Source organism: Panthera uncia, assembly GCF_023721935.1.
Source record: "Panthera uncia isolate 11264 chromosome B3 unlocalized genomic scaffold, Puncia_PCG_1.0 HiC_scaffold_1, whole genome shotgun sequence".
Lineage (NCBI taxonomy): Eukaryota > Metazoa > Chordata > Mammalia > Carnivora > Felidae > Panthera > Panthera uncia.
In genome coordinates, this window is record NW_026057582.1 from 134601478 (window position 1) to 134629191 (window position 27714).

Consider the following 27714-nt stretch of genomic DNA (forward strand, 5'->3'; position numbering starts at 1 on the left):
TTTTTAAAAAATTATTTAACACTCATTTCTAACACTGTTCTCTCTTACCTGTCTCTTTTAAAGATACTGAACAATCTAAAATATTCAGTTACCAGACCATTGTAAAGCTGGAGTTGGCTCTATTATACAGCTCTGGCCAAGAAAATATAAGCAAAAATATGCTGGTGCCTCCTTTCCCCATTTCCCTTTCTCCTTCCTTGAGTGCTGATATGCTGGCTGGAGCTACAGCAGCCACCTTGTAATCATGATCAGAAAACCGAGAAAAATGACAGATACAGGAGTCCTGATTTTCTTAGGCCTCTGAAATAATGTCATGAACTTCCTACCCCCAACTTATTATGCATAAAAAATAAAACTCAATTTTTGTTTAAACAACTGTAGTCAGTCTTCCTGTTACTGGCTGTAGGGGAAAAAATCCTAATTAGCACATATAAGCCTACAGGGAGAGGAGAGTTGGGTCTCTATTTTAACAAGGCTCACTTTTTATTTAATGTTTTTTATTTATTTATTTATTTTTTTTGAGAGAGAGAGAGAGAGGGCATGAGTAGGGGAGGGGCAGAGAGAGAAAAGGAGACACAGAATTCAAAGCAGGCTCCAGGCTCTGAGCTGTCAGCACAGGGCCCAACATGGGGCTCGAACTGGTGAACCCTGACCTGAGTTGAAGTCAGCCGTTTAGCCAACTGAGCCACCCAGGCGCCTCAATGAGCCTCACTTTTAAACAAACCCAAAGCCAGCTTTATATATAAACTTGTTACTGTGAACCTATGATAACTGACCAAAGTAGATATCAGAATTTCTAAATTTTATCTACCTGTGTTCTGGATCATATCCAGAGATGTGAATGCATCTCCTGAAGCAAAACTAAAATAAAGTATTTAAATCCTCATGGCACTTGACAGTGGGAGAACATAATTAAAGGCATTCATATACTTGCTATGCAAAAAAGTGAAGTTCCACTTGACAAATCCAAGAGACAATTCATCCAAGCCTCTCCATATCCATCCCTGTAGAGCCATTGCTTATCCATTATTATATATTGAGGATAAGCTATATAACAGGCTATGTGCTCTATGCCAGGAATGTAAAGAGGCAGACACTGCTCAGTCCTTGCCTTTGAGGATTTCATTTCCAGGCTGGGTGTGGGAGGTGAGAGGAGACTCTCCATATAAACAAATATTTTTGATACTGTGTGAGAGTGAAAAGAGTAGAGTAGTAAAGAGAGGTTCATAATGGAGAGCAAAAATGGAATAAGTGATTTGCTTGAGACCCTACAGCCAATAAATAGTCTGTTTCTTCTGGGCAAGTCTTTTTCATGATACCAACCATTGCCTGAGATAAATAGATCAATATTTGGGATACAGAAATGTTTTTGTGTTATAAAAATGCTGTCATTTGGGCCATTGTTTACAGAAGTTGACTGGTGTGAAGGTGTTGCCCTTGACCCAGCAATATGGCTCATGCTATGAGATTTGTTGCCCTCAAGGACTTGTCCCTCTTTTGACCTGTTATGTGTTTTGCTAGACGCTAGGGTTACACATAGGTGTCAGGCGTGCTGCGTGCCTGAGGGGCTGGATTTTTGTTCATATTCTCCTTGTCTACTCTTTCTTGCCACCAGTGAGGTGGCTGATTGAGGAGGAGGGCATGGCCTTTGCTTCATAACTCCCCATCCAACTGGCCATTCTAGAATAAAGAAAAGCACGTAGGAAAACAGGGTGCAGGGGAAGAATGAGACCTTAGAAATTTAGTTCGTGGAAAGAGACAGATTTCTCTCTCTCTTTGTTCAGTGATCTTTTCTATTGACTTAAGAAAAATAACTTGTTAAACATCTGTCTTCCCCTCCCATTGCTGTTGTTTATGGAGGAGGAGATTTCCCTTAATTCTGAAGCAGTGTCTCCTTTCCTTAGGAAAACAGGTGTCCAAACATGCAGCAAATCAAATTGTCAAACAGCTGAAATAGACATTCTACTTTCTTTTATCCTCTTACCTAGAAATTCTTTGGTGAGCCTGATGACTTCCTAGTTTGGAATTTTGTTTTTCCTTGTGATACTTATGACCAGTCTTTTTTAAATATTTACTATCACATCGCTGTCTTCTGTATCACTGCTATTTGGATATGAAAATCTATTTAAGAAATAATATTCAACTTTTGATACCCTTTTATTTAAATGAAATGTGTTTATAAACATAAAGAACTCAGGACCACATTGAATTCTGTCATATTAAACATATTTAGGAATAAAGAAAGAGAAATTGAGCTGATATTGACCGGTACTTTTATGTGCACCCTCAAATATTCCTTGTCACTGCATGTCTAAATATATGGAGGGAAGAATTATGATCTCATTTTTCAGATGAGAAAATCAAGGCTAATAGAGCTCATTAAGTCCAAGATCACACAGTCAGAAAATAATGAAGTCAGGATTCAAAACCAATCCCTATCTAATTTCAAAAACCATGCACTTTATACTTCATCACATAATAGAGTCCTTCCTAATCTAAGTATAGCACTTTGGTGAGCAGTCAAGTCTAGACTCTATTGCTGTGAGGTCATGGATAAAGTATCAGCTCCATGGTTCTAAATCTCCTTCTGTATGTGATGGATGAAATGGCAATACCTATGTGATAGGACTTTGGTAACTATTAATTGAGTTAATGCATGTGAAAGGGCTCAAACAGTATTTGGTACCTAGTAAATGCTCTGTAAGGTTGTTTATTATTATTATATGTCACTTCATGGTATAATAGCATGAGTATGTATCATGGCTTTGCTTTCATGTACTGTCTCATCACGAATGAATAAGTGGTGCTAAACAGATGTTGATGTTGTTTTTAAGTTCTGGTATTTGTATATGAAGGATCCCCCTAATTCTTCTCACTGATTGACAAATTTACGTGAGAGAAAGGGATTTTAGTACAATTGTTCACAAACTTTTGTTTCAACAGTAGAACCCTTTTTAAAATACATATAGAAGAGGGACGCCTGGGTGGCTCAGTGGGTTGAGTGTCCAACTTTGCCTCAGATCATGATCTCACCACTTAGGAGTTTGAGTCCTGCATCGGGCTGTGTGCTGACAGCTCAGAGCCTGGAGACTGCTTTGAATTCTGTCTCTCCCTCTCTCTCTGCCCCTCTCTGGCCTCACACTCTGTTTCTCTCTCAAAAATAAAGATTAAAAAAATTTTTTTTTAATTTAAAATACAGATAGAGGCATTGCTGCTTTGACTGAACTAGGGGAAGTGACTCCGGGAACTCTATCCACCCCTTTGCCCTCCAGGACCCCTGCCAGCTCATTATTGCCTTGGGGGTCTTTCTGGGAAACCTTGAATGACACATAATGCAGATTGAGAATCACCAATCCACAAAGCACCCAACAAAGCACATTGGATAGTGACTGATAAATACTATCAATTCTCAATTTCTGTGATAGGCGAGTGTCCAGAAGCCCTCACTCTGGATCTCAAAAATTGTCTTTACTCAGTTTCCATTACATAGTCTCTGCTGATAGTTTTGTTTACCTGGCAGGGTCTACAGTTTGGAACCAGTGAACTGGAGGAGATGGGAGCCATGTTCTGTTTGAGTCTCCTCATCTTGGAACTCAAATCTGTAAGCTGTAGTCATCAGCTCCTGACCTGTGCAGCAACTCTCCTGAATGCTGAGGAAGAGGCTCTGGACCACCACCTCCAGCGGTAAGATGCTCACAGGGGTGTGAGGGGAATTTGGACCTTGGTGTTCCGATCACAGCACATCTCAGAAATGAAAGCCATGTGGTCCTATGGGTCTTTGACAAGGACAAAATATGGAGGAGCTGCCAATTGAAAGTAGGGGCAGTCACAGTCTACTGGACCCAGACTCAGGGTCATTCTCACTTCCTGTGCTCTTCACTCCCTGTGTTCTTACTGAACACAGGGAGGATGCTGCCTACTTGTACACATAAATGAATATATAAGTCAACATGTAGTTATAAACATGCATTATTAATAAATTTTGTTTGTGATAAAGAAGATGCAGCTTAGCAACACACATGTGCATCTACATATACTTATGCCTGCCAGTAATGTGTTTATATTTATTCAGGCATCATTTGGGAGCCTGTTACTTGGCAAATAAAGGTAATCTCACTGCCAATATTTAGGAACTTGGGGACAAGAAATGTTATCCTCTCTCCATTCTTAAGTAGCACTGTTCCTTCTCAGATGATGAGAAGAACCACCTGAAGATGATTAATACATTTGCCTGGAGACCCTGACTCACAGCCATGGCAGGGGAATGACAGATTTCCAAGGACTGTGAGGAACATTAATGAATCAAGAGAGGGGGAACCATTATCCATATGAGCCTTTTTGATGCCTTTTACTCTGGACAAATATTTTAGACTTGACAAAAATAGATTTAGGGGCAAGAAAGGAAGATATAATAGCCATATGAGAGGAGAGAGGACCAAGAAAAGTCAGAGGAGTCAAAGAAGACTAAGTCATTGCCCATATTTTGAGCTAGGGAATGGATGGGGTGTTGAGCTATTGGAGGAGGAAGTACCTACTGGTGAATGAGGAAGCATCTCATCATGTCCTTCATGTCCAAAAGCAGAGAGAAAGCCATTAATACAGGTGCCATTTTATTTCTAGTGCATTTTCATTCATTTTCCTCCTGCCATTGTTAGGCTGTGGTTCCAGCGTGACTTCTCACCAAATGGCCAGCCAAGCCTAAAATGATCTAGCAGTGTAAATTAATTTTACTTTGGAAGGTACTGGTTTCTCTGAGACTTAATTACCTAAATGCAGTAATTAACTTGCTCATCACACTGTGCTATAGATCATAGACTATGGGGACCTAAGTAAATCCAGACTTCTTTCCTCCCTAGAGACGCTGCCCCTGATTTCTTTTGTTTTGACATCACCACCACTGCCATCTGCCCCCACTCCCTTCAACACCCCTCAGCGCCCCAAGGCTTGGTGTGTTTGGCATCACTGTGGTGTTTCTGCCTCTCCCTCTGACAGCAAGCACTTCTACCTGCCAGGATATATATTTCATCTTGTCTTTTCATCTTTTGCTAAGCTATCTTGGGTGCAGGCATGCCTGAATTTTCTTTCTTTCTTTCCTATCCCCCCACTTTCTTCCCTGCTGCTCATTGAGAGAAGATTGAGCAGACCTGGCATTGCTTGCTTTCCCTGAATTGATTGTGCCCGTCTGTTTGATCCAATGCAGTGAGGATTAGTTGCCTGTAAACTGGAACAAGAAGAAATCTATCAAAGAAGTGCCTCTTCTAATTCAAGTCTAAAGAATTTGGTGTCGAGCTCCAAATACAATAGCTGCCATGTGGGTTATCATAAGAAGATTATATTACTTATTCTTCCATGCCATCCCAACACTCCTGATTATTAATTGTTCAGTTGCAACCATCCCAAGGGTTCTAAAGCTTAAAGTCTTCCCTGACCTCTGGCCCTTCTTAGGCTGGTGCAGCTCCAGGACAAGATACTACACATAGGATGTGATTCATGTGTGTGTTTTAAGTAGGTCTACACTACATTCAAGAGGCATGGAGTTTGGTGGCAAGCAGCGGGATGGAATTTGCCTGTTTCACCCAAACGTTGTTATTGACTTAATCCACTCCTATTCACTGAGGCAGTTGGACCAAAACAGACTATGGTTCCTGCCCAAAGGACCTGGAAACTGCATGATTGAGAGGAAAATCACCCTGAAAATATCTTGACCAAGATATTGGCTCCTTATTGGAGCCAATAAGGGTGTATTCATTAAAGGATGACGGGGGGGGGGGGGGAACTTAATAAAATAAAATCCACTGGGTTGCAATCAGCAACAGGCTGTTTGAGTACCCTTTGATTAGTTTCTGATGAATAGGGCTCAGTCATGAGCTCTAGTAATCAGCAGAGCAGAGCAAATCCTAGGGATTTTGTTAGCAACAGGGATCTTACTATAATACAAAGAGCATAACTAATGTTTGTCAACACTACCCTCCGTATGCTTTAAAGAGGAGATTTCAGCCACCCTCCTCCCCACCGATGTTTCCCCAGGTGTACTCTGTATAACAGGGTTATATACTTTGGGAAGATTCTTTTTTAGTTGCATAGAAGGAAATACTAGGGGGGAAAGAAGGGTGAGTTTTTGCCTAAAAGTCAGTCGTAAAGAAATCTGAGGACATCGTATTTGGAATCTCTTAGGCCCCACAGAAACTGTTAACCCTTGGAGTAACGTGCAGGGAAGACAAAGTATGACCTTACACTGCAAACACCATGGTTTTTTGACAATAGTTTTCACACTTCATTTACCATAAAAACAAGTAGAGTGTAGTCAACATCCACAGAGAAACTTACCATTTTTCATGGGCAGAGAAAGAGCAGAAATGGTGGATGTTTGCCCAGTGGCCGAAGCGTAAAAAGAAGTATGGTGCATTGCGCTCTTTGTTTTGGTTTGTCTTTTACAGTTTCTCTCCTTCCCCGTTGCTCATTTAAGAAACGTCTGCAGACTCCTTAAGGCATCTTTTGATCTTTCCTCTCCTCTTCCTTCCTCCTTTTTCTCAGTCTTATCCCCAGAAATAATTGCGCGCACATTGCAGGAATGCTAAGCTGTTTCTTCAGGAGGCGCCGTTTATCCATTGTGACAGGTCTTTTGCAAAGTCATTTAACAGTTTTGCCGAGTCAGCCACTGTTCATCTCGATTTGTATCCCTCCAATGCCTCTTGCCTTTCTCAGCTGAGCTCCCCTATCTCCACTTGTCCCTCCATTAATAACAGAGAGAGCTCAGAATTTCTGAGCTGTGCCTGGCTATAGCTCCATATCTAGTTTATTCTCCCAAATGATAGTCCTGTGACATGAACCTGGGCTCCCCTGAGCATCAGGACAAGTTCATTTTGTCCTCTCTTTGGTTTGATGAGGCAAGACTAAACAAATAAAAATCTGTCATAGACTTTAGAGAACATAATTATATTTTTAATAATTAAAAGGTCCTTGATTTTTATTTAAAAATAGTTTTGCCTTTCTCAATTATATAAAAAAAATTGTGTTTTGGTAAATCATATTAAATTATATTTTGGAGACCACACACAAAAATAACATACACCTGACTTTAATCACCCTGCTTTTAATAGAGAACCGTTGTCAATGTTTTGGTAAAATTAGATTACTTTTTTCACCTAAACAAATATGTAACATCCTTAACAACAATGTATGAGAGGTCCCTTTTCTGTAACTTTCTGAACACTGGTTTTCTTTCTTTTTTTAAAAATTGACTTCATTTTTAAGAATAGGTTTAGCTTTACAGTAAAATTGAAAGTACAGAGGTTTTCCATTTACACCCTGCCCCAGACACACACAGCCTCCCCTGTTATCAACATCCCCCACCGAGTGGTCCATTTGTGACAATTGATGTACTGACACTGACACATCATTATCATCCAAAGTCCAAAGTCTACCTTAGGGTTCACTCTTGGTGTTCTATAGTTGTGGATTTGGACAAGTGTATCTACCATTATAATTTCATACAGAGTAGTTTCCATGCCTTAAAAATCCTCTGTACTCTCTGCCTATTCATTACTCTTTCCCCACTACCCCCTGGCAGCCACTGATCTTTTTACTGTCTCCCTAGTTGTACCTTTTCCAGAATGCCGTATAATTGGAACCATACAGTACATAGCCTTTTCAGATTGACTTCTTTCTCTTAGAAATATGCATGTATGTTTCCTCCATGTCTTTTTCATGGCTTGATAGCTCATTTCTTTTTAACACTGAATAATATTCCATTGTCTGGATGATTCACAGTTTATTCATCCATTCAAGCCACTGAAGGACATCTTGGCTGCCTCTAAGTTTTGGCAATTATGAATAAAGCTGCTGTAAACATCTGTATACCTATTTTGTGGGGACATAAGTTTTTCAGCTCCTTTGGGTAAATACCAAGGAGTGTGATTGCTGGATCGTATGGTAAGAGCATGTTTAGTTTTGTAAGAAACCACCAAATCATCCTCTGAAAGGGCTGTACTATTTTGCATTCCCAGCAGCAGCAAATGAGAGTTCGTACTGTTCCATATCCTCACTAACATTTGGCCTTGTCAGTGTTCTGGATTTCGGCCATTCATATAGGTGTACAATGATATCTGATTGTTTTAATTTGCATTTTCCTGACAACATGCCATGTGGAACATCTTTTCATATGCTTATTTACCAGATTTATGTCTATCTTCTTTAGTGAGGTGTCATTAAGGTAATTGGCCCATTGTTTAATCAGGTTATTTTCTTCTTACTGATTTTAAGAGCTCTTTGCATATTTTGGATAATAGTCCTTTATTAGATGTGTGTTTTGCAAATATTTTCTCCCAGTCTGTGGCTTGTCTTCTCATTCTCTTTCGCAGTATCTTTCCCAGAGCAGAAGTATTTACATTTAATGAAATTGAGCTCATAAGTTATTCCTTTCATGGATCGTGCCTTTGGTGTCGTATCTAAAGAGTCATCACCAAACCCAAGGCCATTTAGATTTTCTCCTACATATTTTCTAGACACACCAGTTGCTTTTGCATTGAAGTCTTTGCCATTTTTAGGTGAAAATGAGTTGAATTTGGATGTTTTTGTTTTTTGTGGATATGTGCATCCATTTTTTTCTTTGTTTATTTTAGCTTTGATAACCTTCCTACCTCGGTCTAATAACGAATAATTCATAATTCAAATAATTAGTTAAATAATAATTTACTGTAAAAGTGTGTTGTTACTATACTGAGGTACGTATGTTTATAATAAGGCTATTTACATATTATAATTTCTTTTCCATTTTTTTTACCATTGAATAGTTTTATATTTCTGTATTATTAATCATTTGCCCTAGAAATTACTAAATAGTCCATCCTTCATCAGTGGTTAGTAATGTCAGTTAGCTATAGAGCATTTATACATGTGTGTACCTGGGTATATTTTCTTGATGTTATATTCTGTTTCATTAGTCTGTCTTCCAGGAGCACATAGTCCTTAATATTGTAGCCATGTAACTTAAATACATAATGCTACAAGCACCACCTCATTAATATTTGTTTAAAAATGTGCTTTGCTATTTTCTCTTCTTTATTTTCACTGATGAAGCCTATAATGAGTCGTTAACTGCCAAAAATGAAACCACTGCGATTTTAATTCAAACTGCATTAAAATTATAGATTTTTTTGGTCTATTGACTGTTTGCCTATATTGTTTTTTCAAAATCTGGTATTTTGTTCCTCTTACTTAGATCTTCTTTGATGTTCACAAAGAAAGTATTGTAGGGGTTCTTTTTGTGCCCTTTCATGTGATTCCTGGATATATGATCATAGGCTTTTAAGCTTAATATTTTAAATTCTTGTTTCTCTTAAAAGGGTCCTTTACCCATATTTTTCTAAGTGGTTATCACCATGATGTGATATCTATTTTATTTTTAATTTATAATCTTGGCTAGAGTTTTGAAAACATTATTTAAGGATGGTGATTCTAGGGGCGCCTGGGTGGCTCCATTGGTTAAGTGTCATGATCTCACGGTTTGTGAGTTCCAGCACCAGATTGGGCTCTGCATTGACAGTGTGGAGCCTGCTTGGAATTCTCTCTGCCCCCCCCCCCCCCCCCCCTTCGTCACTCTCTCTGTCTCTCTGTGAAAATAAATAAACTTAAAAAAAAAAAAAAGTTAAAAAAGGAGCACCTGGGTGGCTCAGTTGGTTGTGTCCGACTTTGGCTCAGGTCATGATCTTGCCTTTCATGGGTTCAAGCCCCATGTTGGGGTCTGTGCTGACAGCTCAGAACCTGGAACCTGCTTCAGATTCTGTGTCTCCCCTCTCTCTGCCCCTCCCTTGCTTGCACTCTGTCTCTCTCTCTGTCCCTCAAAAATAAACATTAAAAAATATTTTTTTAAGTTAAAAAAAAAAGTATGGTGATTCTATGGATATCCTTGCTGTCAGTCTAACTTTAAAATGAGAATGACCCTAAGCACTTGAACATTAAGTAAAATGTCTGTTGTTTTGATATTAATGCTCAATGTCTTCTTTATAAATTAGTTTTTTAGCTTAAAATTAAAAAATCAAGATTGGATGATGAATTTTATCAATTTTTTTGTATCTATAAAAATGATTATTAATGAATTAATGAATTATATGAATTATAATGAATTCATTAATGAATTAATGAATTAATAAAGTCTTAAATTATGATAACAGATTCTCTAATCTTCATCCATCCTTGAAAATCAAAGGAAACTATATTTGGCTATGATCTAAAATATAATTTTATCACAGACATTGATGTTTTTAATATGAATTGAGGGGGCTTGTGCCTATAGTTCTGAGTGAGTAAAATCTGTGCTTGGTGTATATTGCTGTATCATGTGGAACACTTCAAATTTCCTAGGGGTTATCCTTGAACATCTTGAACATATACAAATGGTCTATAAAACCCGTTTGTTTCCCATTTGTTTGAAACAAAGATATTATTTTTCTGCTCCTCTTTTCCTGTATGAGAAGTATCTGTGACATTTAGATTGCCTTATAGTCATATTCAAATCACTGTAAAATTCAATTTTGTTTAATTACTTGCATTGCTCATTTTTATCTATTCTGTACGGTTATGTCCCCATTATTTTTTCTCCATGTTGATTCATCTCACATTTTTGCTAGAGAATACCTTTAAAAAAAAGCTTTTTTTTTTTTTTTTTTTGGTAAAGTAAATCAAGGGTATTTGGCATATTAATATATATGTGAATCTCTGTCTCCTTTACACAGGAATCCCATTGTGCCTGCCTGGAGGTTTGACTGCACCATGTAGGCATGGCTTACTCTGCCATTTAATCCTACAGTCCGCAGCCTGACTGTCCTCTGCATACCCCCTGTTTCTCCTGCCTGAATAGTTGTACTGGTTTTCATTCGGTTCACTAACACAAACATTCTATGTCTACATCAACTATATTTCTTATGTTACATTTAGGTCCTTTTGATTGATTTTGAATCCGAACACTTTGTCACCTTATGACATGCCTTTCCATTACCAGGTGGCAGTGATTCCATCCCAAATCGTCATTTTTCCATCTCTGGAATATTTGATATCTGCTTCCCAACCTCCGTATCTGTCTTTTCTTCTCCCCTTATCATCCTTTTTCTTCATTCCCATTCACCAAGTTCTGGAAACTGTCCTCACAGATTTTTTTTTATTATTTTTTTAACATTTATTTTATTTTTGAGACAGAGAGAGACAGAGCATGAACGGGGGAGGGTCAGAGAGAGGGAGACACAGAATCCGAAGCAGGCTCCAGGCTCTGAGCTGTCAGCACAGAGCCCGACACGGGGCTCGAACTCACAGACCGCAAGATCGTGACCTGAGCCGAAGTCGGCCTCTTAACCGACTGAGCCACCCAGGCTCTCCTGTCCTCACAGATTTAATGTTCTGTGGCATGACTCTCCTCTTTGCTGATAATGTGTTTTGATTTCATTGCTTCTGTTTCCTTTTCTCTCATCAGCTTCTCTTTTGTTCACATTTGTAATACGGCGAGTTCTTGTTCCATTTTAACCTGTAATTTTTTCACTCAGTGTTTCAGAGATTCCATTTTTCTTGAATTTTCTGTGTCAGGCTGGCTTCTGTTTCTCATGGCTGGTCGTTATCCAAAGCGAAAATTGTTCTGTCAGCTGACTGAGGAGGTGTCTGTCTCCTTGTACATTGCAGAACGTTCCACCCACCCCGTTGTTATGATTCTTCCCTCCTTGTCTTTCAACTTCTATTTCGTCATCGCTTGTTTACTCATCTGAGAACTCTGTCAAGACTCATAATTGCATGATAATCCAGGCTTTGGATAGTCTTTAAAATGTTGTGTAGTCTAACTGGATGCTGATAGTTCCTCTATGTGAAGTAACCTGATTTAGATGGTGTTTTTTTCTTCAAGAATTCGGAGTATTTTTGCTTTTATCCAAGAGCACAGATTTGGGGAAGCTAAGGAGGTAGGATATGAAAAGTTATATGCATCTCTGGATACACTCTGACTGTCTCAAGATGGTCACTTAATATTTTCTGAGTGAAAATGTGAATTAATTGAGATTTAATACTATCAATGAACTAGTATTAAAAATAAGTTCATATTTTGGAATTCTGTAGGAGGAAATTAATGACAGTTGTGGTGATGATGTACTCTCCTAAGCAATTTACCTGTATAATCTCATTTAAACATTTCAGTAACCATACAAGGTAGGCATTATTATCTCCGTGTACCGATGACTACATTGTGACTCAGAAAGACTATGTAGCTTGACTAAAATGGCAGGGTTGGTAAATTGTAGAACTGGGATTTGAACCAGGTCGTCTTGGTAAAGAACCAGTACTCTTGATCACTAAGACATCCTGTCTTTTATAGATAATAACAGCTAAAACATAATAAACATTTATGCTTTTCATGTACAGTGCTATGCATTTTGCAGCCATACCTCTCCTTGTTTTATCTTTTAAACCAAGGGTTGGCAGACTTTTTCTGTAAAGAGACAGAAAATATTTTAGGTTTTGTGGGCCATATGGTCTCTTTTGCAACTGCTCAGCTCTACTGTGGTAGCATGAAAGTAGCCATAGAAAATATGTAAATATATAGGCATGGCTGTATTTCAGTAAAATTTTATTTACAAAAATAAGCAATGGACTAGATTGGTCCAAGTGAGCCATAGTTTGCCATCTCCACTTTCAAGGGTTCTTTGAGGTATGTATAATTATTATCTTCCCTGTACAGATGAAGAAACTGGAACTCAGAGAAGCCATATAACTTGCCATTTGCCCAACTAGCAAGAAGCATATTAGTGGTTGAACCAGGTAGTGTGACTGTGCATCCTTGATGTTTAATGACTACAAATATTAAGCTGTCTGGGCCTTTGGATGCCCAGTGAATGATACTTCTTTCTTCTCTCGTGAATTCCAAATCAAATAAGAAATAGAGCACAGGAGCTAGGTAGGTTGAAATAAAACATAACTGCTTTATTACTGGTAATGAGAGTCATGGCCCCACCAGAATTGAAGTTCTTCACCTAAAGCTGTAGGGTTAGAGTCTGCCTTGCTAAGCTTCTTGTGCAGAGGAGCAATGGGTGCACCCGAGTCTGGTCTTGCAGGGAGAAAATGAGCACAGGGGGCCATGGGGTGCTCAAGCTCAGTCAGCATCTCTCTCCAAATCACCAGTTTCATGTTCTTCTTCCTCCATTGGAGAGAATGGATGGGGACAGAAAGTGGAGTACCAATGTCTACGGGCCAAAATGGGAAATCTGGAAATGGGGAGAATCAAAAGGTATCATTATATCCAAACAAAGGATTGCAAATTATAGTTACATTGAAACTCTGATAATATCTTTCTTCTCTTGTCTTCTGTCACCCTAAATGTATTCAAATTTTTGAAAAAGTAATCCATGGTACCTAATATTTGAGAATGGTTTTAGTTTCATTCCATAGTTGTAGGCAAAGAAATGCCCAGTGATTACAAAGATGGGAATGTTGGAATGGGATCTAGCCTGGGGGAGTCTTTTGAGATGGTGAATATCACATGTTGCTTTAAAACATTAAGTGGTTTCCTAATGGGTCAAGAAAAATGAACTAACCAGGAAGAAATGCTAATCTTATCTTGGGAAAACAGCAACAAAAAACCCAATTCCATTAGTAGATAAAGAAAGGCAAATCCAAATATTTTTGTTATGATTTTATGCTGATCCTTCTATAATAATTAAATAAAAATAATTAAAAAAGAAGAATGTTAGTGTGTCTATGAGAAAAGAGATTTAGTAATATCATACAGCTGTCTGTAAACTGGCTTACTTTCCTCTGGAGAAGAATTTCGCAACTCGTAAGAAGGTCCATAAAAAACTCCCATTAAGTCCTATATTTCCAGCTTGTATATCCCTCAAGAAGATTAACTTAACAGAGAACAATATTTAATGTATAGATATTTATAGCAATGATACATCTATCCCAAATAAATTTAAACAACCCAAATTCTTAGCAGTACTAAGAAGCAAAAGAAAACCATTATTGATTAATGAAGCTGTGAAAATGATTAGTATGTTAATATCTATATATCTATATATCTATATATCTATATCTATATCTATATATCTATATATATATATAACAATAATAGCAAACATTCATTAGAGCCTTACCATGAATCAGATGCTGCATTTTTAAACTATTATCTCAATCATATATATAATCCTGTGTGATGCTATAATTAGCATCCCCTTTTGCAAACAAAGAAAATAAGTTTTGTGGAGTTTAAGAGATTTGCCAAATGTCATGAATCTTAGAAGAGACTGCTGGCTTTTGAAGCCAATCCATCTAACTCCAAGAGTTGGGGGCCATTAAGTATATAACCTAAATCTAATATAATCCTATTATTAGTTTCTTGCATTGTACAGTCACCAAAAAGATGTGTTGGGTGTACGTATGTCTGTGTGTGTTTGTGTGTAAGTTTTTAAAAATCTGAATGACTTGGGTCATTTTGGCCCAGAAATATCCCTTGATTGTTTTAATAGTATTCGGGGAAATCAATGCCATCATGGGTGGAATGTGTGTTGCTGTAGGTGGAATGCATCGCTACCCATGGAGAGAGGAATTCCAAAGACAAAGATGAAAGAGACTGCAGACAGAGAGGAGTCAAAATGCATTTTCTTCATATTGCATTTGCTATTTGCAAAATGTTAGCTTCTAATAACCATGGAAGCTAACCTAAAAGAAATCCTATTTTACGAGTGATTCCACGGGAGCCCAGGAAGTCTAAGTGACTCACTAGGTGTAGTTAAGTGATTTACCTATTGCCAGTCAACACTGGGGATATCTTTCGCCTCTGCCTCAGGCTCAAACACATGAACAGCTGGTCTCTTGCCTATGAATCTATAAATACCTGAAAATAAAATAGGCTACCAGTCCCTGGAAAAGGGTTTCAGTCAAGAAACTTGCTCTTGCTACTCTTTATGTCAATTTCAGCCTATGCAGTTCTTGTCTTTGTGTTAATTCTAAAAATGGAAGGCAAATAAAAACCTGTGAAATTCTCCCAAATACAAGAGGCAGTTTTTATTCAAAAAGGCTGCAAATAGCTTGGCATGGGTAGCTTAAGTTAATTCAATAGCTTTTCATTAATTTTTGAAGTAGTTCTTGTTCTGTTTATTCTTAATGTTGACTTTGTCTTTGCTGTAACCCTGTGAACCCTCATACCATGGCCCTTACAAGGAGCTAGATCTTGGGGTTCAAAGCCACTTCACCTGTAAGAGTTAGTTTACCAGCTATAAACTGGTAGGGTGAAACCAAACTATGGATTCAATAAAAGCAGTGAGAGGAAGGAAGAAGTGATAAGAAAGGAAAAGAGGGAGGGAGGGAGGAAGGAAGGAAGAAAGAAAGGAGGAATGAAGAAAAGAGAGAAGGAGGAAGGACAGACAAATAGATGGAAGGAAGGAAGGAGGGAAGAAAGAAGGGAAGGAGGGAGGAAACTGCATCACAGGAGAAGAAATCAGGTCATGATATTTAAACCAAGATATCAAGATATCATAGAAAGTTTACATTTTTGGTTTGTAAGATCCTGGATGTAGATCAATCTGATGCAGAAGGAAGAAGTCTGCTTTTAAGCTTCTGAGAACATTTCTGTGTTTTGCCTGATTTCTTTATCCTGGCCAGGTGTCTAACTCCCCTCTCTTAGGAGGGAACCAAGTAAAGAAACCCAGACACATCCACTCCACCCAAGAGGAAATAGTCTATCCTGAGTTTTGGTATCACACAAGTTCCCATAAAGCCTCACTTCTGTACCCAGCATAGTTTTTCTTAAGTCATGTGGCTTAGATTTCAGGTAGCTCAGTTGTGGGTGTTGCTGCTGACAGCCGACTCTGTGCTTCTGGGGAGGTGGCTTACCTTCTTTACTCTGAGGCTTCTTAGCTTCCAAATTATAGCTCTTTAAATTCCTTTTAGCTCTAATATGGTATGTTTATTTTCAAGGCTACAGCCATTGACATCTTCCTATTCCAACATGGGTAGTAAGGTTGCAACTGCAGGGTGGTTGAATTATGCTAAATGGCACAAAGCTGGCATGAGATTGAGTGAAAATTAAATTTTATCTTGATGACTACTGGATAGATAATAAAGAGACAGAAGCTTAACCATGCACAGGTAACAGAAAGGAGATATAAATATTGATGAGAAAAAAAGACAATAAAATAAAGATAAAAGAAGTATGTTCAAAAGGAGATATCACAAATATTGGGGAAAATTACATGGTGGGGAAGGATGTCAAAGTAGTCATCCAACACAAAGTAAGAATCAGGTGCAAGGTGGCCCACTAAAAGGGGGTCTTAAATATTCTTAATAGGAATCACAGCATGTACTGTTTTCTGTTCCCAGAGTTGGATGCTTCAGGAGAAAGGAGACATGACTCACATCTGCTTGGTCACTTTAATCCTTTTAGATGAGTTTGTCCAACCCAGATCTCAAATATGTCCTAGGAAAGCAAAAAAATCTCTTTAGTCATGTGATAGTTCATCCCAGACTTAGCAATTCTATTTGTGGTGAGAGATGAGTCTACTGGAAAATGGAGATAACTTAACATAAGCCAGTATGGTCCTAGGGCAATGGGAATGGAAACTAAATTAGAGCCAATATGTTCATGATGACTTAGTATTCATCATTTTGTTATGTGGCTTTGAATCGGGGAGGCTAACTGGCTCCCTGTGCTTTGCCAATGTGTGACAAAATAAATACAGTGAAGGGTAGAATAGTGATAATAGAATAGCATGTGCCCAGGAGTGTGATGAGGATTTGATATGTATTATCTTAAGTAAGGCAAGTCCTAGGAAGCCAATAGTAGTAGTAGTAATCATCTTATAGATGAATAGAGTCTTAAGATATTGCATGTTTGATAAAGGCCAAGTCACTACTATATAACTGATTCATGATTCAAAAACAGATGACTGAATTCAAATTTCTTCTTTTTCTGTCTGAAATGTATTGAAAATTATTTTTTTTTAACCCATAAAGCAGTCTCCAATACAAAGGGGAAAGCTGAAGCCATGAAATTCGATCAATAAATCAACATTCTTAACCAGAGATCTGGCCCCTTTGAGTTCATTGCCAACATCACAGCATCCTCTATAGTGGGGAAGCATCCATCCAGATCAGCCTCAACTTCATTGACCTTTTACCCACTAAACGTTCAAAGCCGTGAAGCACAACCAGCTATTGCAGGTTTGTTGTTGTTCTTGTTCTTCATGTATTTAATTACATGAGAATGACCTAGAGAAATTCAAAGCCACTTCTCCCCATTCTAAAGAAAGGATATGCAATTGTCATTTAGGTCTACCTAATATCAGTGATTGAAGACTTGCCTTACAAAGGATTGATCTAACTCTTGGTAAGGCCTTAGAGAAGTGGAATGGTGTCTGCCTCCTACCAGTGAAGCACCCAGAACTACAGGTGATTTGCAGTCCAGTCTGAGCTATAGTTTACACACTCAGGCATTAGTGTAGTGGGAAAACAGACACCAGGGAATTGAGTGTCCCCATCAGAAAAGCTGTTCATGGAACCACTGATAAGAATAAACAATGCTTATTGATTGCTTAGCATATGCTAAGCACCATTTTAAGTATTTATCCATACAAGAGTTTTTTAATCCCCACAAATAATCCTAAAAGGTAAATATTATTTTGCCTCATTTTATACAGATGAACCTGAGGCACAGAAAGCTTAAATAACTTACCTAAAATTACTTGTAAATGATGGTGCTAACACTGGCATGTTTAACCACTATACCAGTTTTAACCATAGGGTTTTATAAAATCTGATCTCTTGTTTTTAACTGGTTCCTACCTGTATCTGTACTTGTTTACCTTATCAGGAAAACAAGCTGCAGTTTATAAATTCTAAATTTGAATGTTGCATAAAGGAAATGAGAAGCTTATTAAATAATTGGAAAGCCTTGGGGATAAAGGGCAAGGACTCTGTGGTCTGTGAACGTTCAATAGCAAAGTTAGGGGCTTTCAAGAGCCCACCCAGAAGCTGCTGGGAATCTCAGGAACTTTCAGGACATGCCCTCTGCAGGGTCTGCTGGAGTGCTTCCAAAGAAACTGTTTTCACCTACCCCTGTGGCCTGTAGCCACAAAGAAGGTGGCTAAGACTTGCCTGAATGCTGAAAGCCCCTCAGATATCAGCTGTCCCCACGTTCATCTACTACAAATGCCCACCCTCTCTTCCCTGGAAATAATTGTCTCTCCTCTTCTGTTAACAAATCTGAGTAATAGATTGGTAAAATCTAACCCCAAACCTTGAAGAACCAGAGAGAAATGACAGAATGATGATATGGCTGTACCAGGTAACACTTTTTAGTATAGTCATGAGTGATTCCAAAAAATTGTAATTTGCAAATAGACAAAACTATGGCTTCAAAGCAGAGGTATGACTGCCATCAGAATAAAGCATTAAGCTAAATTAGTTTCACAAGTTCCCATGGAATAGAACAATGGTAATTCTTAAATATGCACGTTTCTGTTGAGCTCCCAATATGTACAGGATGATTACAGTGATTTTAATTTGTGTAATTCTTCACTATTTTCAAGTGTTTCTATCTCTGTTTATAACCACTATGTGAGAGCCCATAGATGGAGCCCAGAATGGTGAGAGGCTAACATAAGCATACACCTAGGCAGCCAGGTATGCAAAATAACTTCTTGGTATTAGTGACAGATATCTCATACAGAGCTCCCCTACACCCAGGAGAATAGTTGTTACTAACTCCATTGACAATCCCCCAAGTCCTTCCTCTAACTTTTGTTAGCAACAGAAATAAGAATAATGTCCGAGACATTCAATTTCCTGAAGAGGTTAGAATTTATAAAACCAGTACAAGGAGGAACAAAACATTCTAGTTATATATATATACGTATATATATATATCTAGCTAGCTAAAGAGAAGGCACACCTCTTGATGTTGCAGGTAATTGATGCTTGAAGAGGGAGGTCTTCTGTGACCCATGGCATGTTTCTTTCTTCTCTGCATAAAGAAGGATGTTGGGGGAGGGGGGAAAGAATGATCTTTAGACCAAGAAGGAGGAAGAGGAAGAGGAGGAAGAGTAAAGGAGGGGGAGGAGGAAAAGGAGAAGAGAATCAAACTTGCCAAGAAAGAACATCTGTGTGTGCGTGTGTCTAATGTATATATGTATATAATATGTATATATTGTATATATAATATGCACATATATATTATATATACCCACAATACTAAATATATATATATAAATTTATATATATATAAATTAAATGAGTTCAGGGTTTCTGGATTGGCTGAATTAAAGTGCAATTCTGAAATTATATGCAAATTAGATCCTGTATCTCCTGTCCAAAATCTTCGAGGAGACCTGTTTGCAAACTGAGGTTAGACAAAATATTCTTTCACTGCTCGACACTGAGAAAAGAAGTCAAAGAGGGGAAAGAGTACAGTCTTTTCAATACAGGCAAATGCATGTGATGCAGGTATCAGGAAAGCACAGGTTGTATTATCAAGGGAGGTTTGTTAACTACTTGGAAAACAAACTGGGCATATCTGGGAACTACCACATATTCCTTATTAAAGAAAATGTTCAAGCATTTGATTTTATTATAGCTTTATTGAGGTATCATTGATATACAATTACCTGCACATATTTAAAATATGGAATTTGATGAGTTGTGGCATACAAAAATATGCTCATGAAACCATCACAACAAAAATTGCAGTCATTCCCACCACTTCCCACCATATCCTTGAATCCCTTTGTAATCTGTCCATCACTCAGATGACCACTGATTTGCTTTCTATCCCTGAAGATTAGTCTGTATTTTTAGAATGTTATGTACAATGGAATTATACAATATGTACTCTTTCCCCTCTTTGACTTCTTTTCAATCAGCATAACAATTTTGAGATTTATACAAGTTCTAATCTGATTTGATTTCATTTTGATATGGTTACTAGCCAGTAGATCAAAGCAATGTAGAATAAATTGTTTACCTTGGCTTTAAACTAGATATTCTGTTTCTTTAACAGCCCGAGGTGGATCAGTCCTAACTTACAATTTCTTCACTAGCTGTTTCCTCTGCCCGGTATGCACTTACTATAGATCTTGCATAGCTGGCTCCTCTCTGACATTCAAGTCTCAGTTTAAATGTCATAATCTCAGCTTAAATTTCACCATCTCAGCAAGACTTTTCATAACCACCTTGCCTAAAGTAGCATTCCTAGTCCCTACTACCATGACACCTTTAATTTAGTATCATCTGTCTCTCCCAGCTAGAATGTACAATCCATGAGCAAAGGAACTTTATTTGTCTTGTTTAAAGCTATATTCTTAGCACCTAGAACAATGCCTGATGCATAGGAGGTAATCAGTAAATAAATGAACAAATAAATCTTTGCCAAGCCTTTCATTTTATGTGTATGGGAAATATGGAGACCTGTGGGCTGAATAATAGCATAATTCAAGGAAGTTGTTATTAGTTGAAGGAATATATTCAGGGTATGCTGATTAATGGGTATTTTTCAACCTGAATAGGAATTTATATTCGTGGCTTTACCTTAAATCCTGTCCCATTCCACAATCGTATGCATTAAAAAAATAAAGCACTTAGTTCTATTTATAGAAATAATGATTATTCCTTTCTGAATGATAGTCAGACTGTGAAGGAGGATGAGGAAGAGGAGGAGGAGGGGGAGGAGGAGAAAGAGAATAGAATCAAACTTGCCAAGAAGGAACAGATTTCAAAGGTGGGAAAGGAGATTTGAAAGGATACCTATTACTTCAAATGCACATTGTGAATCTATTGCACATAATGATTTATAATTGATATCCTAAAATACATTTACAGATTGAAATGGTGGATGGCATTCAAATGATGAAACTAGATAAAGATGAATACTGCTCACAGAGCTCCCAACCAAGGGCACACCCTGTGGAAGAGTACAAGTTGTCTATGTGGCAGTCGTTGCTGAAGTGAGCTTAATAAGACTCAGTGTGCTACACCTGCCAAAGTGACGATTCAGTGGCTTTGGTAGAAATATAAAATCTAGAATGAGATAGAGAAGTGTTTCCTTCTGCTTTCCCCTTGTCAACACAAAACCTAGAGTATTATAGTACATTCTTGAGCCTCAAAAATGGAAATGCATTCAGTGGCTTGCATGTATAATGATGTGAAGAGTGATGTAAAAGAGTAGTGCACATAATAAATGGTAGAAGGAATGTTAACTGTCTTCAGATAGTTCCCTAATAAAAAGAAATTAAAGCTAGTCCTGGTTTGACTAGAAGTAGGGACCTACTATCTATTAATATCTGACATTGCCTGGTTTGCTCAGGAAGAGCTATCTGATGGTCAGACATGCCCAAAGATAGAATGAGCCCTTACTGACTTCAGGCACATACATATTTGTAAAAGGCTTTGTAGGACAGACTTAGGAATGTGAATTGCTACTTGGTTGATAGCATAGTTAGAATCTATACCAACTCTGAGATATAAATTAAAATGTATCATTGTATTAACAAAAAAAAATCCACTCATTTTTATTTAATTAATTTGAAATGAGATTTAGTGCACCTTTTTAAATAGCTGAAACCCTGATTCTTCCCTAAATTCCTTATTGATATGAGTACCCCACTGCAGAGGTAGGTTTGAAGTGTGGCTGCTTGGCAAAGACTTGAGATTTGTTTGACTATTTATTTTGTACCATTAGGTGGACAAAGTTTTTGTTTGTTTTAAGGCAGAGAAGAGTAGTTTCAGTAGAGTGTATGGAGGGGATATGAAAGACTTTGGCATATGGAGATCTTAGTTACTACAGAAAAGCATTCTTAGTTCCTCCATTTTCATCTATGAGTGGTTTTACTTAGGTGCTTGCTGAGAGGGTACTGTCCAGCAGCATGGGTGCTGAATTGTAGGGCTCTTCAAGGGAAGTTTTCTTAGCAATGTCATTAGTAATATGAAACGGTGGGTGATAAGGTAAGCTTGTCCAATTTATTTACTTAGGCATTCTATTTTTGAAAATTATTATCTAGGAAAAAACATTATCTATTGCTGTATCTTTCTTTTTTATAGACATTTATTGCGAATTGTAAGAAGTGCAAAATGTAGTAATCCATATTAAGTTGTAGGTTGCATTTTTTTCTAGACAATTTTCTCTATTAACAAGAAGTAGAGACAAAGGAGGAACAAAGACATATTTGTTACGTGATGTGGAAGCAAAACTGTTTCTAAATAATACTGTTGTGTGGTGTATTCCTGGAGGTACTGACAGTTCCTTATAAGGTAAATGAACATTTCAGCTAAAGCTTATAAGCAAAACACAAGGCTAATTACAAAATACTCTTTGTCCCTTAGCAGACTGCAGGGGGCAAGAGTGAGCTTGTGTATGCACTAAGAGCACAGATTTCCCTGGGTGCTATCTTCTCACATGTGTTTTTAAATCTTCCAACTTGTGATTATTATTTTTCAGCACTGAATTAGTGAATCATTTTACATAGTGCCATTATGTAAAATAAAGTGATACTTTGTTTCTCTGCATTGACCAATTACTGGGTGGAGAAAATTAGGCTTCTGAAAGATGCATGTGGGCATAGTTTGGCAGATTACAGGAAAGCCTTGTAAAATGCTCCCAGATGTTTGATGCAAAAGAGGGAAAATGCCAGGAACAAGGAGCAAATTGAGATGGGTTTCAGACATTATACGACCTATTGAAGTAAAAGCTAAGAAAACAAGTAAGATCATAGACATGACATCCCTCTGGAAGGTCAATAATCATAAAGTCTTACTATATAAAACCTATTTCTCTTTTTCTTTCCCCTTTTTGTCTGAGGCTATTATAGAACATATTGAGGAAAATTATTGGTAATCCTTAATAAATAGCATATTACATATGAACACAAGAATAAATAATTTTGTTATTCAAAAGTTCAAATATCATAACTGGAATCTCTTTCTAACTTCAAAAAGCAAGTAGAGAGCCTGTCCCTCCCTTGGTGTGAGGTTTCTTAAACTTGACTACAGCCAAGACAGATGAAGTAATGGCTGTAAAACTGGCATCCATTGAGTGGCAAAATCATTCTTGAATCAGTCTATATGCTAGTGGCAAACAGCTGGCACATGGCATGGGAGTGATTAAGGAGATTAAATGAAGAGACTGTTCACAAAGGCAAGAGTAAGGTAACCGATAAAGGATACTGAGGCACTCTGGGAAGAGCAATAGTGGGAAGATAACATCATTGTTGTGAGACAGAGTGGTAGAACCAGGGAAAGGTTGCCCCAACCTGTGAAAACTCTATCTACAGAAGAAGGGCTGTCCATTGGAAACTACCTCAGAGAGAATCATGTAGCCACTGCCCAGCACTAGCTTCACAGGGTGGGAAATGGAGCGATCAGTACCACACCTCTTTATCTTACTAACTGCTAATCTCTAGACTATGCCACAGCTTGAACTCATCCGGCAGCTCAAAGCAAAGAATCTTGGTTGATGCAGTTCTTGAGATCAGTTTTCTAAGACACAAAGTAAGGTGGAGAAAAATGAAGAGGAGATCTGGAGGCGAAAATGGAAAGTATGTAGCACATTCCACACTTGAGCTTATTTATTCTTTGTAATATCCCCTCCCTAAAATGATTATTTTTTCATGTTTTTTTATAGATAAGTATGTTGAGATTCAAAATGGGTTAAATAATTTTCCCGAATTTAAATAAGGATTTGTTTGACTTCACACTTCATGGTTTTCCCCTATACCAAGCTGCTACTTTTCTCTCTAAGGTTTCCAATGATGATCTTTAGGGAAGCTATTCTATAAAAGGAGAAAAATATGTTGTTATATTGTCTTTCGTCCGTGTTGACATTTATTCATATATGGTAATGATCATAGTTTTATTTTTTTAAATGTTTATTTATTTTATTTTTGAGAGAGAGAGAGAGAGGGAATGAACAGGGGAGGGGCAGAGAGAGAGAGGGAGAGAGGATCCTAAGCAGGCTCCTTGCTGTCAGCTCAGAGCCCAATGTGAGGCTTGAATTCACGAACTGTGAGATCATGACCTGAGCTGAAATCAAGAGCTGAATGCTTAACCGACTGAGCCACCCAGGATCCGAGACCAACAGGAGTAATTCATCAGAACTTCTTAGGCAAGGAAGCTCAGTCCTATTCTTTATCCTGTGCTTTATCCATTGCTGTTAGTTTCTGTGGGATGTCTGAAATAAGCAAGAGGAATTTGAGCCAAAGTTTCTGGGCAAGTCCAGAAATGCGATTCTGGGAACTTGTGCCATTAGCAATATGGATCTTGAAGGCACATTGTGAAGGTTGTAGACAGACCAGTGCCGATAAATTATAGATTTATTGAATATGTTTGTGCTGCTGTATATATAATTTAGACGTCAGAGGACTCCTTTTAGTAAGATGAGATAGATTGTCTATTTTTAAGACTTTTTCAAAAGACTGTAAAACTTTCTTTTAAAATAACAAAGTTGAGGAGGTCAAAAAATTGAATCTTTAAAAGCAGAATGATTAAGTATTGTCAATCTCAGATGACGTACCTTTCATTTTTTGTTTTTACTTTTTTATTTTTTTAGCTTTTATCTTTAAATAATTTCAGCCTTACAAAAAAGCTGCACAAATATCCATATGTATTCATTGAGATTCTTCAAATGCTATCGTTTTATCACATTTGCTTTCTCTCACACACATGCACACACACAGCCCCTCAGGCACCCACTATTAATTTTTTTTCTGAGTTATTGGAGAGTAAGTTGCAGACATAATGCAAACTTACCCTTAAATGTGCAAATATACATTTACTAAAAATTTATGTATAGGGTATGCCTATATATAATCGCAGTATAATTATAAAAATCAGTGGTAATTAATACTGTAAAAAATCATCTACAGATCTTAGGCAAAATTTCAATTGTTTCAGTAGTGCCTTTTATAATAGAAAGACCAAAAGTCTTGGGCACATGATCCAAGTTAGAATCATAGCTTTCATTTAGTTGTCAAATATCCTGGGTCTTCTTTAATCTAGAATAGTTCCTTGATGTCACTTTATGTTTTATGACCTTTACATTTTTTAAAAAGATTTCAAGCCAGTTATTTTGGAAAATGTCTCTCAATCTGGGTTTTCCTGATGTCATCTCATGATTAAATTTAGGTTATGTACTTTTGGCAAGAATACCACAGAACCAATGTTTCGTCTTAGAGCTTCAGATCAAGAGCCAGGTGATGCGTAATTTTGTCCCATTACTGGTGGTGTTAACTTTGATCACTTGTTTAAGGTGATATCTGCCAAATTTCTACAGAGTTACTATTTTCCCTTTTCAATTAAAGGTATCTTGTGGGAAGATTTTCTGAGACTATAGACAAATGTTCCGTTTTTTATCAAACATTCGCCCACCTATTGGTTTTAGCATCTATTGGTGCATTTCTGCCTGAAACAATTATTATAATGGCAGAAACCAAATGGTTATTTTCCAATTCCATTATTCCCTTCACATTGATTAGATGGCACTTTATTTTAAGGAAGAGCTATTCCTTCCTATTTACTCATTCATTCATTCATTCATTCACGTATTCATCTATTTCTCTATGGATTCACAGGTTGCTATTTTTTTCAATGAGTTATAATTAATTCCCATCATTATTCATTTTGATTTCAAATTGTCCAGATTTGGACAGTGGAAATTTCTTCACACTAAATCCTGTGCCCTTTTGGCACCCACCCCCCTCTCCGCCCCGGATCATTGTTTGAGCATGTGTCTATGTTGGGGCACAACAATCAATTTGTTTTGTACTTTCCCTGATTCACCTCTGGAATCATCCATTTTTTCCAAGGATTCCTGGTCCTTTTTAAGGAGATGGTATTTAAAAACTAAAATCTAAGTGTTAGATGTGCACATTACTTATTTAGCAATTTGGACTAATACATACCACACACACATGCACACACAGACACCTTTCTTGAATGGTCTTTCTGTTGACAAAGAATAATTTAAACAACAATATGGAGCCTTTCTTTAGGGAAGTTGTAAACATTTGGCGTTAACACTCTTGAAGTTATAATCAGACACTGCAGTTTTTAGCTGGGGGTAATGAGGACAAAGATAAGTGACACACCAACGGCACAGGCAAGGACTTTTGCTGCCTTGACATTCCATTCTCTCTTTTTTAATCTTTTAAACTTTTATTTATTTTTGAGAGACAGAGTGAGAGCAGGGGAGGGGTGGAGGGAGAGGGAGACACAGAATCTGAAGCAGGCTCCAGGCTCTGAGCGGTCAGCACAGAGCCTGATGCGGGGCTCGAACTCATGACCTGAGCTGAAATCTGAAGCTTAAGCGACATTGCATCCTCTTGCCTCAAGTACTCCTCATTTTCTTTCATCCCTCATTGTTTCCAGAGAAATTTCTGCATGAGGTTTCATTTATCACCAAGCGACGTGATGTCACTTGATGTCACCAAAATTCAGATTCGAGTTTATGTTAAATTGATTTATCCAAGTGAAAACATTAGTGTTTGAGATGGTGTGTATCAGCCTCCACATACAGTCCCAAGGGAGAGGTAGAATCTGCAGGTTAGGAATCACATGGGGAGCTGTGAGTCTAATCAACCAACCCGCTCCCAGCAGGGGAATAAGGTGCTGGAAGAGCTGTTCCACAATGGGGCCCTGTGCCCCCTCGACAGTGAATTCCAGGTGCAGATTGACACATTAACTGTGTTAAGTAGGTGTCAGCTTTGCATGATTTGCACCCATTACCCACAGTGTTTTTTAATTCTGTGCCTGCTTTGAAAAGCAGATGATGACATTCTGCTAGGGGATTTCAGCTGGCACACTCTTTACAAAGTAAAGAAATAGAGCAATTAGTGCTGAGAAAGGGGAAAAGAGAAGATAGTTTTTCATATTTGGTGTGTAAGAGAGTGGGGTGTGTGTGTGTGTGTGTGTGTGTGTGTGTGTGTGTGTGTGTCTGTCTGTTGGGAGGTTGTATTGGGAAGAAGAGGTGGAGGATGGAAAGATAAATCATGATTCTGATTCTGTGTGCTCACAGTATTGAACCAAAAGTTATGGAAATTCGGAAAATCCTTCTAAATAGGGTTGGAATCCACAGGGGCCAAGCAGAATTGTGTTGAGCGTGTGCTAAGACATGTGTTGTCAGGAACCTGAGTAAACCAAGATTCGGGGGTGGAAACAGCAAGAGGCTTAGACTCAAGGGTTGAAACTGATTCCATCTCATGAATGGTCCAAAGCAGAGATGGGGGAGGAAAACAAATTGGGAGAACCAGTTAGCATGATATAATACATGTGTCTTTTTCCCTCTTTCTCATTCTTTTTTTTTGGTATGCCACAAAAAAAAAAAATGATCAGCAAATGATCCTATCATTCCTTCCTGCAATCAATAGCTTAAATAAATTCACATATCCAAGTGTATTGGCAAGAGATACAGAAATATTTAAATAAAGTGACGATTTTGTTTGAAAACTTGTTATAGTAAATAAGCTAGGACAGATATGTAATTAGTATAATAAATAGTACTAACAAGCCATATGTATTATGCATATAATCATTATCCATAGATTAATAAAAATATATTTACTTTTGCCAAGTCCATCAGAACGGAACTGTAGGAAGACAAGTCTCATTTCCTGTTCTGTTCAATGTTGTGCACCTGATCCCTTGAATAGTTCTAACTGCTCAATAGTTCTAGGTGCTCACTGGATACCGAATGGATAGATGAGCCAA

General features: G+C 37.8%; 1 protein-coding gene across 4 annotated transcripts in view; it reads left to right on the forward strand.

Annotated features, from left to right (window-relative positions):
* The window catches only part of AGBL1 (AGBL carboxypeptidase 1), a 318376-nt gene that overhangs the window by 232570 nt on the left and 58092 nt on the right, over positions 1-27714 (forward strand). For all 4 annotated transcript variants that reach the window (XM_049611919.1, XM_049611918.1, XM_049611920.1 and 1 more), the window contains exon 6: positions 3521-3684. In XM_049611919.1, coding sequence (XP_049467876.1) covers positions 3521-3684 — 164 coding nt within the window. The remainder of the gene's footprint in view (positions 1-3520; positions 3685-27714) is intronic.